The sequence below is a fragment of the Natrix helvetica genome, assembly GCF_964273705.1.
Source record: "Natrix helvetica genome assembly, chromosome: 5".
NCBI classification, from domain to species: domain Eukaryota; kingdom Metazoa; phylum Chordata; class Lepidosauria; order Squamata; family Natricidae; genus Natrix; species Natrix helvetica.
The window spans coordinates 95,016,792-95,035,364 of NC_138551.1; the positions used below are offsets into that span (position 1 = coordinate 95,016,792).

General features: G+C 46.6%; 1 protein-coding gene across 4 annotated transcripts in view; it reads left to right on the forward strand.

Annotated features, from left to right (window-relative positions):
• The window catches only part of LOC309392491 (uncharacterized protein), a 50,013-nt gene extending 33,279 nt beyond the window's left edge, over window positions 1–16,734 (forward strand). For all 4 annotated transcript variants that reach the window (XM_081953779.1, XM_081953781.1, XM_081953778.1 and 1 more), the window contains exons 3-8: window positions 5,211–5,327; window positions 6,642–6,749; window positions 9,450–9,566; window positions 12,123–12,239; window positions 13,573–13,656; window positions 16,200–16,734. In XM_081953779.1, the coding sequence (XP_081809905.1) occupies window positions 5,211–5,327; window positions 6,642–6,749; window positions 9,450–9,566; window positions 12,123–12,239; window positions 13,573–13,656; window positions 16,200–16,573 (917 nt within the window). In that variant the 3' untranslated portion in view covers window positions 16,574–16,734. The remainder of the gene's footprint in view (window positions 1–5,210; window positions 5,328–6,641; window positions 6,750–9,449; window positions 9,567–12,122; window positions 12,240–13,572; window positions 13,657–16,199) is intronic.
• The last annotated feature ends 1,839 nt before the right edge of the window (window positions 16,735–18,573 follow it).

The window sequence follows — 18,573 nt, forward strand, 5'->3', positions numbered from 1 at the left end:
AAAGACAGTATTTTCCTTAGTTTCATGGATATCTCAAATCTTTATTTAAATTATGTAATACTGGCAGGCCTGGCCCATACACATAATTTAGTTTCAGACACATGTTATGCAGCTCTATATTTGATGAATCATTTCTTCACTCTTGAAGTTAGCTAACTTGAAGGAAATTGAGAAGCCTGGAGAAGAAAAGCAAAGATGTAATAGAGAAAGGGTTGGAAGCAAAAGAGTATTAGAAGTATTAAAAGTGTAAGACAACCACTTTTCTATTCTGGGGAACTTTCTTAAATTCCTAAATAGGTGAAAGTGATTCAGGAAGTAATTTGAGTAGACATTTCTGGCAGGGTTTTGAGATTCACTTCATATTTTATTATTTATTTTATTTATTCACATTTCTAAACCGCCCCCTCTCCCAAAAAGGGACTCGGGGCGGTGTACAGTCCACAATAAATCACAGATAAAATACAAATATAAATAGGGCTATAAATATATGTATGTATGTGGAGGAGGTTAAAATTAAGAGTCCTGTACAGAGGAATAAATATGAGGCTAAAAGCCCTAAAAACAATTAAAACTAAAACATTACCCTTAAAATAACCAGATGAGAATATACTACCAGGAGTTCATAGATGTAACATTTATAATCATGCCAGGCCAGCTAGTCGGAACAGGTGAGTCTTCAATTTTTGACGGAAGGAGCGGAAGTCCGAGGTGGTTCTAATGTCGGGGGGGAGGTCATTCCAGAGGGTTGGGCCCATCACAGAGAAGGCTCTACTCCTCGGCGCCGCCCGCTGGCATTGCCTAGTGGACGGCACTTGGAGAAGGCCCTCTCTGTGAGAGCGGATTGGCCGCAGGGATGTATGTGGGAGGATGCGATCCCGCAAGTAACTAGGTCCTGAGCCATGGAGTGCTTTAAAGATAGTAATCAGGACCTTGAAACGCACCCGAAAAACCACAGGTAGCCAGTGCAGCTCGCGCAGGAGCGGTGTTACGTGGGAGTATCTAGACCTCCCCATGATAACCCGCGCGGCCGCGTTCTGGACTAGCTGCAGTCTCCGGGCGCGTCCCAAGGGAAGCCCCATGTAGAGAGCATTACAGTAATCTAGGCGAGACGTCACCAGCGCATGAGTGACTGTGCGTAGGGCATCCCGGTCCAGTAGGGGGCGCAATTGGCGCACCAGGCGAACCTGGTGGAACCCCCCCTTGCCACGGCTGCCACATGGTCATCCATTGACAGCCGGGCATCTAGGAGGACGCCCAAATTGCGCGCCCGTTCCACAGGGGGCAGTAGCTCGTCCCCTATGGCCAGCGATGGAGTCAGCTGGCTGAACCGAGGTGCCGGAAGCCACAGCCACTCAGTCTTGGAGGGGTTGAGTTTGAGTCTGTTGTCCCCCATCCAGACCCCGACGGCTTCCAGACACCGGGACATCACTGCGACAGCCTCGTTGGGGTGGTTTGGGGTTGAAATGTACAGCTGCGTATCATCAGCGTACAGATGGTATTCAACCCCAAAACCACGGACGATCTCGCCCAGCGGCTTCACGTATGCATTGAACAGAAGGGGCGAGAGAACCGACCCCTGCGGCACCCCACAAGAGAGTGGCCTCGGGGTCGATCTCTGCCTCCCTGTCAACACATATTGCATCCGGCCGGAGAGGTAAGAGTCGAACCACCGTAACACGGTGCCTCCAACTCCCATCCCCTCCAGCCGGCGCAGAAGGATACCATGGTCGATGGTATCAAAAGCCGCTGAGAGATCTAATAGGACCAGGATAGAGGAACAAGCTCTATCTCTGGCCCTCCAGAGATCATCAACCAACGCGACCAAGGCTGTCTCAGTGCTGTGCCCGGGTCGGAAGCCGGACTGGCATGGGTCTAGATAATCGGATTCATCGAGGTGACGCAGAAACTGCTGCGCCACCACATTCTCAACAACCTTCGCCAAAAAAGGGAGGTTGGAGACTGGACGATAATTAGCTAGCTCCATTTGGTCAAGTGAAGGCCTCTTGAGTAAGGGCCTCACCACCGCCTCTTTCAAGACGGTAGGTAAGGATCCCTCACCCAATGAGGCGTTCACCAGGCCCAGAAGCCAGCCTCGTGTCACCTCCCAGGATGCCAGTACCAGCCAGGAGGGACACGGGTCCAATGAACATGTGGTGGGTCGCAGCCTTCCACGCAACCTGTCTAAATCCTCGGGGGCAACAGAGTCAAACTCCTCCCAGAGTGGACTCACAAGACTCATTGTTGACGGCCCGTCCAGACCACTGGAGGGGGCCCATCCGCTCCGGATCTGAGCGACTTTGTTCTGCAGATATTCTCCAAACTCCTCTGCTCTACCCTGTAAGGGTGCCCCCCGCGTCTCTTGCACCAAGAGGGAGCGGGTGACCCTAAACAGGGCAGCAGGGCGGTTATCCGCAGACACAATAAGAGCGGCACAATGTCTACGTTTGGCCGCTCTCAATGCCACGAGGTAAGTCCGTAAATAGGCTCTTACCTGTGTTCGGTCAGACTCGGAGCGTGAGGACCTCCACCTGCTCTCTAGACGTCTCCTCTGGCGCTTCATCACCCTCAGCTCCTCGGTATACCAGGGAGCCCGGGTGGGTCGCTGCCGTAGGAGAGGTCGCAAAGGCGCAACCCGGTCCAAGGCCCCAGCCGTCGCCCTATTCCAGGCGGCCACTAGGTCCTCCGACCGAGCGCGGGTCAGGGCTACAGGTAGCGGCCCAAGCTCCGACTGGAACCTAACTGGTTCCATCAGATGCTTGGGGCGGTACCAGCTTGGACTAACTGGTTCCGCCTCCTCGCGGTGGGGGGTAGCACCAGGGAAGTCTAGCCGGAGACAGGAGTGATCTTACCATGACAGGGAAGTAATGTCTAAGTCCCCTATTCCCAGATCACTCGTCCACTGCTCAGATACAAAAACAAGGTCCAGTGTGTGGCCACCTTCATGTGTGGGGCCCTGAATTAGTTGGGTCAGGCCCATGGCTGTCATGGAAGCCATGAACTCCCGAGCCACCTCGGATGCTGCTCCCGTCGACGGCAGGTTGAAATCCCCCATAACCAAAAGTTTGGGGATCTCCACCGCCGTCTCTGAGATCAGCTCGAGGAGCTCGGGCAGGGCTGCTGACGTATAGCGAGGAGCCAAGTATACAATCAGCAGACCCCACTGCCTCCCTGGGCCCCATTTCACACCAAGTGATTCACACCCGGGTATCTGAGAAACAGTGAACTCCCTCGGCTCTAGACCATCCCGTATAACCACCGCCACCCCTCCACCCTTACCCAGGGCCCGGGGCTGATGAAATGCATGGAAACCTGGTGGGCACATTTCCACGAGGGGCAAACCACCCTCGTGACCCAACCAGGTCTCTGTTATTCCTGCAAGGTCCAGCTCCCCCTCAGAGATCAACTCATTAATGAGGGGGGCCTTGTTGGTCACGGACCTTGCATTGCAAAGCATCAGCCGCAGGCCCTGTCTCTGTAGATCCCGACCACCTAGGTTGCGGGGGTTGGTACAAACGACCGGGCGTAGCCAGCAGCCACGGTCTCCCAACTGACCTTGTGATCTTCTCTTGTCCTCGCATCCCCCCCTCCCCGCGACCGTTGTAATAAAACAACCCTCTACTGGAATAGTTTGTTCCCTCTCCCCCCCCACTCCGCTCACTTCCCTCCTGGACTCACCTGTTCATGTGGCACTGGCTTCCCTCCTGGCCTGGTTATCCCCCCCCTTCCCAGAACCCCCTAAAAACAGTATAAAACATTTTGCTAAAAAGCCCCTCAGCTTCCTCTTCTTCCACCTCTCGGGGTTCACGAACCCGTCATCAAGGCTGGCCCTTGAGAGAGCCAAGGGCCATACCTGCGAGAGAGGGGCCTCCCGCAGGCGAAGCAGGTCTGTCCTCGAGTAAGTTGGTAGGTTGTTGACCATCCCGATAGGGTAGGGGTGCAGATGATATAAAAGTTAATAGTTAAAAACCAGTGGGCTAGAGTCTCAATGGAGGGCGGAGGGTTTTTCAATGTCCAGGTGGTACTTAGAACTTGGAGAGAAAGGGGGGGGGGAGCAAGCCATGATTGAATATCCCAGATGGTGGGGGGAAAGGGAAGGTGGTAAATGGAAAATGGAGGTAAAATATAATTTATCTCGTGGCTTAAAAACACTAAGCCTCCCCAAAACAAGTGTCTTTAATGTCTATTACGATTATTTGTTGCTTGGGAATTATTGGAACTGAAGTCCAACAAGCTTGTGGGAAAAGGCAAGGCAATTGTGATTTCATCAGCTGATTGAAGGAAGGTGGACAGGAGGACCCTGTGTCCTTCAGAAGTCAACTTTCAGAGCTGCTTCGCAGATATTTGTTGTTAGTTGCGAAGTGATGTCCGACCCATCACGATCCCATGGACAACGTTCCTCCAGGCCTTCCTGTCCTCTACTATTCCCCAGAATCCATTTAAGTTCACACCTACTGCTTCAGTAACTCCCTCCAGCCACCTCATTCTCTGCCGTCCCCTTCTTCTTTTGCCCTCAGTCATTCCCAGCATGAGGCTCTTCTCCAGGGAGTCTTTTCTTCTCATTAGGTGACCAAAGTATTTGAGTTTCATCTTCAGGATCTGGCCTTCTAAAGAGCAGTCAGGGTTGATCTCCTCTAGGACTGACTCTCAGATATTACCTTGACTAACTTAGCATAAATTGGGAAGTAAACTTTTATTTAAATGAGGTTTAAATCAGATTAAGGTATACCCAAGGCACCTATTAGTATTGGTATTATCTGCCATTTATTTTGCCACAAGTGATTCTATTTCTGTTTGCAAGCCTGTGCATTTTATTATCTTCTTCAGTTCTTTCTTCTGCTGTCTTCAGGTACTGCCACTTCCACCATCCAGACTATGCTCAAGACCACTGTAACTGAGTCCATCAACCTTTCTGCTGACCTTCCTCTTCTTCTCTTTCTTTACACCTTTCAAGCATAAGAGCCTTCTCTCCGGAGAGCTGGGCCTTTGCATCATGCGTCCAAAGTAGGATAATTTGATCTTGATCCTTGGTGCCTCTAGTCAGAATCCTGGGTTGATTAGAGATGTGGGGTGAATTGGATTTGATAGTTAGGTTTATTCTGTATGGGGCTAACTGCTGTACCTTTTTTGTGGGCTAGATAGACTTGTTTGCACTTTTCCCAGAAGCCCTCAATACCATTCTGTTAATAATCCTTGCTTCAACTTGTTTTAAGGATTGCAAGGTCCCAAAGGAAGCCTTGGTCCTCCAGGGAAGATAGGGCCAGCTGGACCAGCAGGACAGAAAGGGGCTCCAGGAAATACTGGACCTAAAGGAGATCCTGGACAAATAGGTAAGATTTATGGCCACGTTTATGGTTTCCAGATTTTCCAGAGTGGCACTCAGAGCTGGTCTTCAGGCAGTTCTGATAGGTTCTGGAGAACCAGTAGCCGAAATTTTGAATAGTTCAGAGAACTAGGCTGGCCCCGCCCCTGCTGCCTCACAAATAGGCTGGCCCCACCCCCGCTGCCTCCCAACCTCCCAGGTGATCTTCTTTTGTTGCCTTGCACAGGAGAACAGAGCTGGAAAGCAGGTTAGTGGGGTCGGGAGGGAATGGGGATTTTGCAGTATCCTTCCCTTGACAAGCCCATAAAGCCACGCCCACAGAGCCATGCCATGCCCACAAAGCCATGCCCACAGAACCAGTAGTAAAAAAATTTAATCCCACCACTGAGCGGCATCAACTGCAGCCAATTTTGCAAACTTTATTTTTGCCACATTTGTTAGCTGAATCCAATCTTCCCCTATGGATTTTGCTTCTCAGAAGCCCTCTGGGAAGGTCCCCAATTCTAATCACGTGACCACACAATGCTGCACCCAAAATCACGATCACACAATTGTACGAGTGGTACGACGGTTTTACCTTCAAGAACAGGTCCTAAGTCGCTTTTATGGCTGCCATCCTAACTTACATTTCTAACTTACTGCACCTGTGTATGGTTTGCCGATTGCACAGTGGCAGATAGGACAGTGCTCCAGAGGGTCAACGTCATTGCCCAGAGGATCATTGGTTGCCCTCTCCCCTCTTTGGAAGAACTTTATAGCTCCCGTTGCCTTTAAGAAACTTCAAAACGTTCTCAAAGATACATCTCATCCTGGGCACATTTTTTTTGAACTATTACCATCTGGCAGACGGTACAGGATAATAAAAACAAGGACAAACAGGCTGAAAAACAGCTTCTATCCCAGGGCAATAACCATATTGAATTCTATGGTATAGTGCAATATCAGATTTTCAATTTCAATTATATAGAAAGTAAAATTGTAATGTACACTGAAGACAGCATTTAATTTCATTGTACCATGTGCAATGACAATAAAGTAAACTAAACTAAACTAACTTTGCATCATCGTTAAACAAATGATTGTATATTGAGGACTACCTCTGCTGTCACGTACCCATTGAGATGTCTCATCAAGGCTTCCTGACAGCTAGCTGGCCTCATTGCTCAAAGATATGTTCTGGTCTGCATCTCCAACACGGTACTTTATCTGTAATCTTACAGACTCCAGAGGTCTCAATTCTATATCCCGAAGTTCCTGGCTGAAGACAACAGATCATTGTTCCCCTCTCTCTTTTCTGACATAGTTTATTTTATTTGAACAGGCCCACGGGGGATTCAGGGTTTGCATGGCCCTGCTGGAAATGTGGGCCCTTCGGGACCAAAAGGTAACATTGGCCCACAAGGTGAGAAAGGTGTCAAAGGAGAAATAGGTAAGTTTGTTTAATTAAGAGAGATTGACTCTGTAGGAAGAAAAATCCTAGGTCCAGGTCCAAGAAGGGAATAAAATGGAGGCTGCATGCAAAGAAAGGTTCCCTTTATGGGTGAACGGAACCACTGGGGTTTGTGGCTCTGGGGAAGCTGACAAATTAGCTAGATGAGTGCCAGGATTTTTATACGGGTCCTGAAATGGTGCTTGAGTATGGTGTGTGTGTGTGTGTGTGTGTGTGTGTGTCTATGTGTGTTTGTGTGTGTCTGTGTCTGTGTGTCTGTGTCTGTATGTGTGTGTGCATGCATGCAATGTCTGAAATTCCCTCAGGAGGTTGTGCAAGGTAGTAAGCTCTGTGTCTTTTGCTAAATGGTAGTGTACTAATCCTGTTATGTCCTAGAGCAGTGATACCTAACCTTTTTGTCGTCGTGTGCTGAAAGCGTGTGCGACAGTGCGTGCGCACACCCGCATGCATATTGCAATGCATGCATAACACCCACACCGGTGGCCCCATCATGCATGCACACACGAACCCCCCCCCGCACCCCTGCCCCCCCTGCACGCATGCATGTGCGACCCCATTCACCCCTTTTGGGCCTAGTAAGACTCCCTGCAGCCTCCTGGGACCAAAAACGGTCCAAGGGAGAGCACGCCACACACACCGCCCCATTTTGGGCCTAGTAGGCCTCCCTGCAGCCTTCTGGGACCAAAAATGTGCGAAGGGGGAGCATGCCACACACACCGCCCCATTTGGGGCCTATTAGGCTTCCCTGCAGCCTCCTGGGATCAACAATGGGCCAAGGTGGTGGGCGTCACACATCCCTGTGCTCCCCCTTCCCCCTGAGCATGTGCATGGGTCCCCTCTGATTCCCCCATACATGCATGCTCCTCTCCCACATGCGCCCTGCACCCCACGCATGAACGGCAGAGACCCGAAAATCAGCTGACTGGTGGGAGGCATGGGAGCAGTGGAGAGGAGCTGGGATGCCGGCTCGTGTGCCCATAGAGAGGGTTCTGTGTGCCACGGTCCTACAGGGTCATGTCCTGGTCTTAGAATTTGGATGGAGGAGAATGTAAATTTTAATCCCATCCCTGGAGGTGAAAGTCTTTTGTTTTGTGAATAGGTTGGCCCAATCTTTCTTAATGGACACAAAATATCTGCTGAGGCTATTAAGAAAGGCTGAGTTTTCTTTCTGTCTTTTAAGAGCATGTTTCTCCATTTCTCCTTTGGGGAAATAGCAATAACACTTAGACTTATAAATCACTTCACAGTGCCTTTACAACCCTGCCTAAGCAGTTTACAGAGTCAGCCTCTTGCCCCCAACAATCTGGGTCTTCATTTTACCCACCTTGGAAGGACGGAAGTCTGAGTCAGCCTTGAGCCTGGTGAGATTCGAACTGTCAAATTGCAGGCAGCCGGCAGTCAGCAGAAGTAGCCTGCAGTACTGCACTCAAACCACTGTGCCACTGAGGCTCATGAAATATAATATTCTGCTTCTTTTAATACTCCTCGAAATATTTCATTCTTCTAGGAGGGAGGGAATCCCCCCAATTCCCTCTCTTTATGCTCCTGGAATTGGATTAAAAAATAATTATTGAAGAATAGTGTAACAGGCGTGTTCAATGGATCGATGCGGCTGTATTCTTTCAGACCTCAGTTAAGAGATCATTTTCAGTCCATTTGTAATGTCCCAAACCATCACATCTTTTCAACTAAAAAGTTCAGTGAGTTCATCCAAGCTACTGAGCAAGGTCAAAGCAGCTTTCCAAATTCTGCCTTCAAAACCTTTTAGGGTGATAACAACATGGTTTAAAATGGGATAGAATGGTAAATAAGATATGTGGCCAAAAATTTTTTTTAGAACTATACTTTCTCTCCTATGCAGCTACAGCTGATTGGATCCTAAGTCTAGAGTTGACTGTTTGCATGTGCTTATAGTTGTTATGAATAATTATATATAATTATAAACAAAGAGAGAGCCAGATCTAACATCCAATAATCTGGAGGCACATAAAACACTAAGAAAATGGAAGATTTATGGGAGGCAGCCCGCTTCCACATCAGATGCAAGAAATCTTACATTTTCTATTTTTCGATGGTTCTGATTGGTTTTGTTCCAATGCCACAGCGAGTCTGGTGGCCATGAATTTAGAAGCATCAGATCAGGGGTGGGCTTCAAAAATTTTAGCAACCTAGGGGTGGGCACAGCCATGGTGGGTATGGCCTTGTTGGCCTCCTGCACCATGGCAGGGGAGGCCCTGGAAGGGCAAAAATGGCCTCCCCAGGGTCCGGAGGTCCTCTGGAGGCTGGTAACAGGCCCATTTCTGGTCCTCCCAAACTTCCAGTAGGCCCATTTTTTGCCCTCTCTGAGCCTCCACATGCACCCTGCACTTCCCTGCATCCAAAATGGGCTGTGTGGGAACTCCTGGCAGGGGCGGGGAAGGGAGGGGAACTGCACAGAATCTTAGCTAGAGGTTCTCCCAAACCCCTGAAAACCCCCAGCAACCCACCCCTGCATCAGATTAATTTTTATGCAAAAATGGATTAGTTGAGGAGGCTATCTGCTCTATTCTTTTATTGTGCATTTAACAAAGTAGAACTGCAAACCAGAAATGACATTCCTGATTTGTGGATCGTTATTTTTTGCAATGCACCTGTCTCATTATGAATGTCATTTTTTTCCTATCTTCAATATCACTGTAGGTCTCAAAGGAGCCCTTGGCCCTGCAGGGCCCCAAGGCAAAATAGGTGCCCCTGGACCAGCTGGGGCCAAAGGATCAGTGGGTGAAAAGGGAGGAAAAGGAGACATGGGTGTCAAAGGTAAGTCAAGAGTTTTGTCACATTGTGGTCGGTTGAATTTCAAGCATGGCTTTGGCTTTTGTTGCAGGGTCCTTGTGTTGATCTGATTGGCAAATAGGTTGTTAATCCTGCTCTCAGCTTGTGGTAGTGACAGGAGACAAGGAAGGAGAGAGTTTTGAAATGTAGACAAGTGAGAGAATGAAAAAGGAGGGGTAATTTTAGAAAGAGCAAACAGGGGCCGGAAGCAAAGTCTTGCAAAACATTTTCCATTCCTGCAAAACCAGAAAAGAGAAGTAGATGTTCAAGAAAGAAGAAAGAAGAAAGAAAGAAAGAAAGAAAGAAAGAAAGAAAGAAAGAAAGAAAGAAAGAAAGAAAGAAAGGAGGAAGGGAGGAAAGGAAGGAGAAGAAAGGAAGGAAGGAAAAGAAAGAAAGAAAAAAAAGAAAGAAAGATGAAAAATAGGGGGATGTATTTCTCCTGGCATAATTGCCCCAACTCTACCCCAAAATTAAGGTATTCCAAGATTGTAAAAAGGGAGGGTTGTTGTTTTTTAAACCAAGAACTGGGGCAGGGAGATAACCCAAATACCCAGTAATTCTCACCTAGGTTTCTTGACAAGATTCTAGAAGCACTTGCCCTTGGCTTCTTCTTGAAAAGTTTTTCTCCCTGTCCCAACTCTCTAGCTTGCAATCCTGGTCTTCCTTCATGGTCTTCCACCCAGCTCCTAAACATGTCTAGGACCAGTAGTAGTGATCAGCTCCCCTCCAAAAACATCCAACATCTTTTTATTTCCATCTCACAATCATCTGCAATTTTGAAGACCAGATCTGGAAACTCAAAGCAGTAACAGTGCTTGAGGGTCTCCTCCAGGAGTGGGATCCAGCCAGTTCGCACCGGTTTGGGACAAACCTGACCAGATGTTAATTTTACATCTGGTTTGCTAAACCAGTAGTTGCAAGGACTGGCTGGCCCCACTCACCCCATTCCTCCCAGGAGCCTCCATGCCAGGCAAGTGCAGTGATTACGCGGAGGTTCGGGGACGGCAAAAAACGGGCCTCCTGGAAGTTCTGGAAGTCTGGAAATAGGCCTGTTACTGGCCTCCAGAGGGCCTCTGGAGCCCAGGGGAAGCCGTTTTTGCCCTACTGGAGGCTCATGGAGAGCCTCCGGAGCCTGGGGACAACTGGTTGCTAAAAAAATTTAATTCCACCCCTGGCCTCCTCCTATATGGAGTTTGCCCCATAATCAGTTTTGCTGTGAGATACAGATGCTGGATTACCATTAGTCTTGTGACCCTAATCCTATAGCCTGGGAAATGAGCTCTCAACTAAGAATGGGACTGGCCTTGATCCCTTCTCTTTGCTCTTTTTTCTGGTTGGTAGCCACCCGCTTGTAGATTATTATTATTATTATTATTATTATTATTATTATTATTATTATTATTATTATTATTATTATTATTATTATTATTATTAAGCAAATTGACCAAGTTAAGTGGAACCATCAAAAGTCCATTAATTGAATTCCATCTGATTTGGCAAATGAATTCTAAGAAGTCGAGAAGCTACATAGATGTCAGCCATGTTATTCATCAGGAGTTGAGCCTGATATTGAAGGGACTTTATTTTCAAGTTGTAGCAGATGGCAGCTCCTAACCAACATTGGCTGCTCTTCAAAAGCTCAGCAGTCAGGGCCACTTGGCAGTTGGGTGGCATCCAACCAGGAAATCCCTAGACAGGAGACTGAATTGAGAAGTTGGACACCACCCCAGGAGGTGGCAGTGAGAACATACATCAATATCTTTGCTGAGAAAGTTACAATAGGAATTGAGTGAAACTCAAAGAAGATTTAGTCTAAAGACAGTTAGGTTTCCATCCCACTCATGTGTGTTCTTTAAAGGTAAAGGTTCCCCTCGCACATATGTGCTAGTTGTTCCTGACTCTAGGGGGCAGTGCTTATATCCATTTCAAAGCCGAAGAGCGCTGTCCGAAGACATCTCCGTGGTCATGTGGCCAGCATGACTAAACACTGAAGGTGCATGGAACGCTGTTACCTTCCCACCAAAGGTGGTTCCTATTTTTCTACTTTATTTATTTATTATTTATTTATTTTCAGTATTTATAGACCGCCCCCTCTCCCCGAAGGGACTCGGGGCGGTGTACAGGTGTGTCATTAAAACGAATACAAAAAACGAATATCCTATACCCTTAAAAACGAATTAAACCTCATACAACTGTACAAAAAGTAAAAATTAAAAATTAAATTAAAAACAACTAAAAGCATACCCCTAGAAAATTTAAAAAATGCAGGCTTGAGGAACTAAAGTTGGGAATTAGGAATTAGGCCAGGCCGGCTAAATTGAACTTGCATTTTTACATGCTTTCAAACTGCTGGTTGGCAGAAGCTGGGACAAGTAACAGGAGCTCACTCCATTACATGGTGCTAAGGATTCGAACCACTGAACTGATGAACTTTCTGATTCACAAACTTAGCATCTTAGCCACCTTTTCATGTGTTCTTTACAAATATCTGAAAATGTTTACCAACCTTAAATGACTTGCTGGTCTGATCTCTTACAACAGGAACGCAAGGACCACCAGGTCCCCAAGGGCCAGCGGGAAAACCTGGTTCTACTGGAGCCAAAGGAGATAAGGGTACCACGGGTGAAAGGGGGATAAAGGGTGATAGTGGTCTCTCAGGTGAGTGAGATGAATGTTGCTTCCTTGTTAAACTTTCATTTAACAACCTTTAATTTAGAACAGTGTTTCTCAATCTTGGCAACTTGAAGATGTCTGGACTTCAACTCCCAGAATTCCCCAGCCAGCATTCGCTGGCTGGGGAATTCTGGGAGTTGAAGTCCAGACATCTTCAAGTTGCCAAGATTGAGAAACACTGGTTTAGAAGAACATTTTGAGTCGGTCCTTTTCATGTCATTGTGAAAACCTTTCGGTGTCCTTTTTAGCAGGGGATGTGGTTAATATTTGAGATCAATCTGTTTGATGTTTCCATCAACCTTTTGGTAAAGGGATGGTGGGGTCCACCTATATTTTCAGCAAGGAAAAGGCACATGAGAAAAGGAGTCAATGTTTAGATTCATCAACCGCTATCAGGCGGAAAGGTTCAGGTCAGGGAATCCTTACCTTCGCTACCGGTTCGCAAATGTGAATCTCCACGCATGCGCAGGACCTTCCATGCATGTGCAGTGCATCAAAATGGGACATGATGACATCTGGGTGGGTGGGCGGAGCCTGCTATTGAATGCACCTGCAAAGGTAAGTAGAATAGCGAGGGAGGGGAAACTGCTGTGCACCGCGATTTAGATTAGCCAGAAAACAGGAAATCCAATGATTCTCAGTAATATAAATTGCGTATCACAGCTGATCGTCAGAAATACCAATTCACCCGAACCGGTAACCTGTTTCCATGAAAATAAGACCTCCCCAGATAATAAGCCCAGTCAGATTTTTAAGCGCAGGCACTCTCCCAAAAATACTGCAACACAGCAGCAACCATGAAGTGACACACTCGCTGCCTCCTGCACCTCAAACATAATAAGACATCGTCCAAAAGAAGGCCAATAAGGCTTATTTTGGGGGGGTCAAAAGAAAATAAGACCCTGTCGTATTTTCGGAAAAACACAATAGCATTTTTTTTTACTACCGGTTTGGGCGAGCCGGTAGCATTTTTATTACTGGTTCAGGTGAACCAGTCCAAATCAGTAGCATTTCACCCCTGGTTCAGTTCCATATGTTAAGCTGAAGTTCAAAAATGATTTATCACTCATGTATGCACAACCATCTAGTCAACTAACATTTAAGGGTAAATTGGCATCAGCTAAGGGTCAGTGGAATTCAATAGGCATGGGACTTGGATCGTTTCTGGCAATGTAACGACTCTTAGCTGATGATGCATTTAACTCCACCTCCCAGTTCTGCCTGCTCTTCTCCTACATCGGTTTTATGCCAGTGTCTTCCTATTCAGGATGCTATAGTCCAATATCTCACAGATTGTGATCATCTCGTTCTCTCTTAGAGGTCAACCTTTTGAAGACTAAAGTTAGCGCCCTGGAAGGACAGCTGAAAGCTCTGCAGGCTAGCTTTGCCAAGTATCAAAAAGGTAAGAACAATGTGCAGAATACATAAATCCCTCTGGATGAGTTTGATCTCTTAGCAAAGAGTTGATGGATTAGAAGAACTAAGGCATATCTGCAGGTGTGATGCAGCAGCACCCTTATGCCCCAAACTACGGTAGAAAGCTTAACAGCAGGTGTTAATAGTTGGGAAGGTGCTCCTGCCCCATATTTGCAAATTATTCATGAGTTGAAGATGCTCAACTAAGCATTGGGGTTGTGTCAAAGAGATGCTTTGTTTTAAAGAAAGTTCATGAGAAGCTTCCCTGTTGTTTCATGGGGCAAGGACGTCCTTCAAGACAATCTCTTGCATTTTCAGTAACAAGCCACCATGATGTAAAAAAGATTTTGAGACTCTGGAAAGAGTGCAGAGAAGAGCAATAAAGATGATTAGGGGACTGGAGGCTAAAACATATGAAGAACGGTTGCAAGAACTGGGCATGGCTAGTTTAATGAAAAGAAGGACTAGGAAAGATTCTCCAAAGCACCTGAGGGTAAGACAAGAAGCAATGAGTGGAAACGCATCAAGGAGAGAAGCAACTTAGAACTAAGGAGAAATTTCCTGACAGTTAGAACAATTAATCAGTGGAACCACTTGCCTCCAGAAGTTGTGAATGCTCCAACACTGGAAGTTTTTAAGGAGATGCTGGATAACCATTTGTCTGAAGTGGTGTAGGGTCTCCTGCCTAAGCAGGGGTGGACTAGAAGACCTCCAAGGTCCCTTCCAACTTGGTTATTCTATATAAGTGTGGAAGGGCAGCAGATGAGGTAGGGCAAAACAACAGAACAAGGAGAATTGCATTATTTCCAAGGCACAACCAGGTTTTTACACTTAGTCCTATCAGTGCAGGGATAAATTATTGCATATATACTTATTCTACTGTACAACACAGTGGACAGGATGAATTTGCAAGGGGACTGTAAAGTTGCTTTCTGGGAAAGCAATCCTCATATTTATAAAGATTTACAAAAAAAGAGTTAAAAAATAACTAATTTTATTTATTTGTATTTCGTACTTATTAACTGCTCATCTCCCTCAGATTTTATTTTATTTTTTAAATAAAATAACCCTGCAATTTTGCTATGGTTTGGACCAATGGTGGGATTCAAAAATGTGAGCAACCGGCTTCCTGCACCAGGTTGGAGAAGCATTTTCACCCTCCCCAGGCTCCAGAGGCTTTCCCTGAGCCTCCTGGAGGTCGAAAATGTCCTCCCCTGTGGGCTCCAGAGGCCCTCTGGAAGCCTGAAATGGGCCTATTTCTGGACTTCCGGAAGGCCCGTTTTTCACCCTCTGGAAGCTCTGGAGGCTTTCCCCAAGCCTCCTGAAGGGTGAAAATGGCCTCCCCCCAGTCTCCAGAGGCCCTCCAGAAACAGGAGGCCCATTTTTGGATTTCCAGGAGATCCATTTTTCACCCTCCCAGAATCTCCACGTGGGCCCTGCACTTGCCTGGCATGATGAATGGGCCATGTAGAGACTCCTGGGAGGGGCAGGGTGGAGTCTGGGTGGGCGGGTCCAGCCAGTCCTTGCAACAACCAGTTTGCATGAACCAGTGCAAACTGGCTGAATCCCACCCCTGGTTTGGACCTATCTCCCGTCCTTGCCACTTGTTTAATTTTAAGTTGATTTTCATGTTAATATTTATTAGTTTAATGTATTCTCCGGTTGCTTTTACTTGTTGTAAGCCACTTACAGGCACCTCTACCCAACAGGGAGAGCATATACATATAATAGCTATGGGCCCATTGTATTGCTGGACAAACCACTGGATATTTCACAAGACCAGGATGATTGGGAAAATAACATATTGCTAACATAAGTATTTTAAGAGGCAATGATCTTTTCCTATGGCAAGTTGACCTCACATCATTGTGTGTTATGGTCCACCGGCAGCCAGCAGAGCTGGCAGCAGAGTCAGACAGTGAGGAGGTTGGGGAGGAACACGGGCCAGTCCTGAGGGCTGAGGAAAATTCAAACAAGGGCTCTGCCTCAGAGGCAGAGAGGGAGTTAAACAGCAGTGAGGTAGAAGAATAGCCTGCTCCCAGTGTGCTCATGCGCAGAGTTTCCAGAAGACAAGAACAACTAAGAAAGCAGGGTTGTCTTTAGAATATAGCCATACCTTGGGGGTGGTTGGCCCCTCCCAGAGGAAGCAAAAGAGGAACGAATGGGGAGTGGGAATGAAGAATTTGTTCATTCGATCTGGAAAATTTTGTTTGTGATTATAAGAGACTCTGTGCCAAGTCTTGCTTTGCCTTGTGTTTGGAAACTAGTTATCTTGCAGCGCTCCAAACGAGATAAGGTGCGTGTGGATAAACATTCCTCTGAAAGACTGTTGGCTAAAGCCTTGCTGACTGTGAATGAAAAGAATTCACAGTTGTGTAAATAAAAGAGGTTTTGTCAGAACCCAAACTTTGCTTCTTGCTTTTTAAGGAAGCCTGGGTCAGAACAATGTGCATCAGCGTAACCACATTTACTACACAATGGCTGATGTTGATGCTGACTTAAGAATGCACCTTTTTTTTTTCATTCTAGTTGCCATGTTCCCAGGCGGACGCATAGTTGGCAGCAAAGTGTTCAAAGCCAACGGCTACGAAGGCACCTTCGATGACTTGAGGCAAAGGTGCGTGCAAGCCGGAGGCCAGCTCGCAGCCCCGAGAAACGCCGCGGAGAACGATGCTGTCCAAAAGATTGTGTTGCTCTATAACAAATCGGCCTTCCTTGGCATAACAGACTTAAAGATCGAAGGGACATTTAAGTACCTGAACGATCAGCCCCTCACTTACGTCAACTGGTTGCCTGGGGAGCCAAACAATCAGGGCAAAGAGAATTGTGTCGAACTTTTTTCGAATGGAAAATGGAATGACAAATCCTGTGGGGAAAAACGGCTCCTGGTCTGCGAATTTTAGACTCACCTGTCACACAGCATTTCGATCCAGGGAGGCTGCAAAGTTTTAATACCACGTTTGCTTCTTACCTATAGGCATTAGAGAAATCATGACTTAGCTTACCTAAATTCTACTGAGGGGAGGGAACTGTTGATTTCATGTATGCAATTAAAATAACTTTACTACCAGCAAGGCCAGTTGCCAGGTATACTTCCCACCTGATGAAGTATATAATTGAGTTTCCTAATATCTTATCGGTGAAATAATTCAGGGGAGGCTCACTGTCACAGAGGGATACAGTCAAGATCAAGTGAGGTACTAATATCACTCAAGAAAGCCTTTGTAAGACCACACCTAAAATACTGCATTCAGTTTGGGACACCGCATATAAAAAAGAGGTTGAGACTCAAGAAAGAGTGCAGAGAAGAGCAACAAAGGATGATTGGGGGAGGCTAAAACATATGATGAACCATTATAGCAACTGGGCATGGCTAGTCTAGTGAAGAGAAGGACCAGGAGAGACATGATAGCAGTCTTCCAATATTTTGAGGGGCTGTCATGGAGAGAAGGGGATCAAGCTATTTTCCAAAGCACCTGAATGCCAGACAAGGAATAATGGATAGAAACTGATCAAGGAGTGAGATTCAACCTAGAAATAAGGAGTAATTTTCTGACAGTGAGAACAATCAACCGATGGAACAGCCTTCAGAAGTTGTGGAAGCTTCATCACTGGAGGCTTTCGAGAAGAGACTGGACTGCCATCTGTTAGAAATGGTGCAGGGTCTCCTGCTTGGGCAGGGGGTTGGACTAGATGACCTAAAGATCCCTTCCAATTGTGTTATTCTGTTACTGTCATCGTTTTAGTTACAAATATGCAAGCAGACACTCCCCCTACATATTTGTAAACGAACGCAGCCTGTTTGTAAAAGTAGGACGCCTATGGTATTGGTTGATGGAGATTTCATTCCAGTGGGGAATCACAAATGAGATGGAGGCAAATAATTCGGCCATAAGGCCAATATTACGGGTTTGTTCAAGGAAGTGTAAATGCTAGAACTTGGTTGTTTCCTTGCAGGGATTTCATGACCCACCTAGGTAACATCATCAGTGCTAGAAGAAAGTGAGATTTGCTCTCCATTATGGACTAGTGGCTTGCCCTGTCGGTGTTGGTGGGAGTGGTGATTTTTCTGAACAAGGTTTTCTGAATCCGGTGATTCTTCCACCTTTCAGAGGAAACGTCATATGTGGTAACTAATCATTTGGAAGGGGATTGGATGCAATAAAAGTTCCTTCAGCATTCATAGCAGCCACACTATTATATATAAGCTGGTCTTGTTGTATTCAGATTTTTTCCCATGTAAGATTGAGATTGTCTTGACAACGTTTTGGCGAGGTCTCACTCGCCATCTTCAGGCTGGTGTTTTCAGCTTAAAGCATGGTTGGAGCTGCCGTCTTTCTATAAAACTTGGTGTGTGTGTGTGAAGTGATGGCTTTGTTTCAGTAAGTGAAATGGTTGGTTGTGTGGTTGTATCACGATTGGTAGATTGGTGCTGATTGGAGCTGGCTGTGTGACCGTTGTTGTTTTGTGTTGTAACAGCCTGGATGGTGGGTGGGGCTCGTTTGTTGACTGGGGCTGGTTTCCAGATGTCTGGTAGGCAGGAGGTATCGTCACGTTTATTCCTGTTGTGAGGGTGTTTCTCTATTTTGACAGCTTCCATAATTATTGAGAATTATTGAGAAAATAGAGAAACACCCCCACAACATGAATAAACATGATGATACCTCCCACCTACCAGACATCTGAAAACCAGCCCTAGTCAACAAATGAGCCCCACCTACCACCCAGGCCATTACAATACAAAACAACAACAGACACACAGCCAGCACCAATCAGCACCAATCTACCAATCATGATACAACCACAACCCTATCAATCCACTTACTGAAATAAAGTCAGCACTCCACCCTCCCCCCCACTAAGATTTATAGAAAGACGGCAGCTCCGACCACGCTTTAAGCCG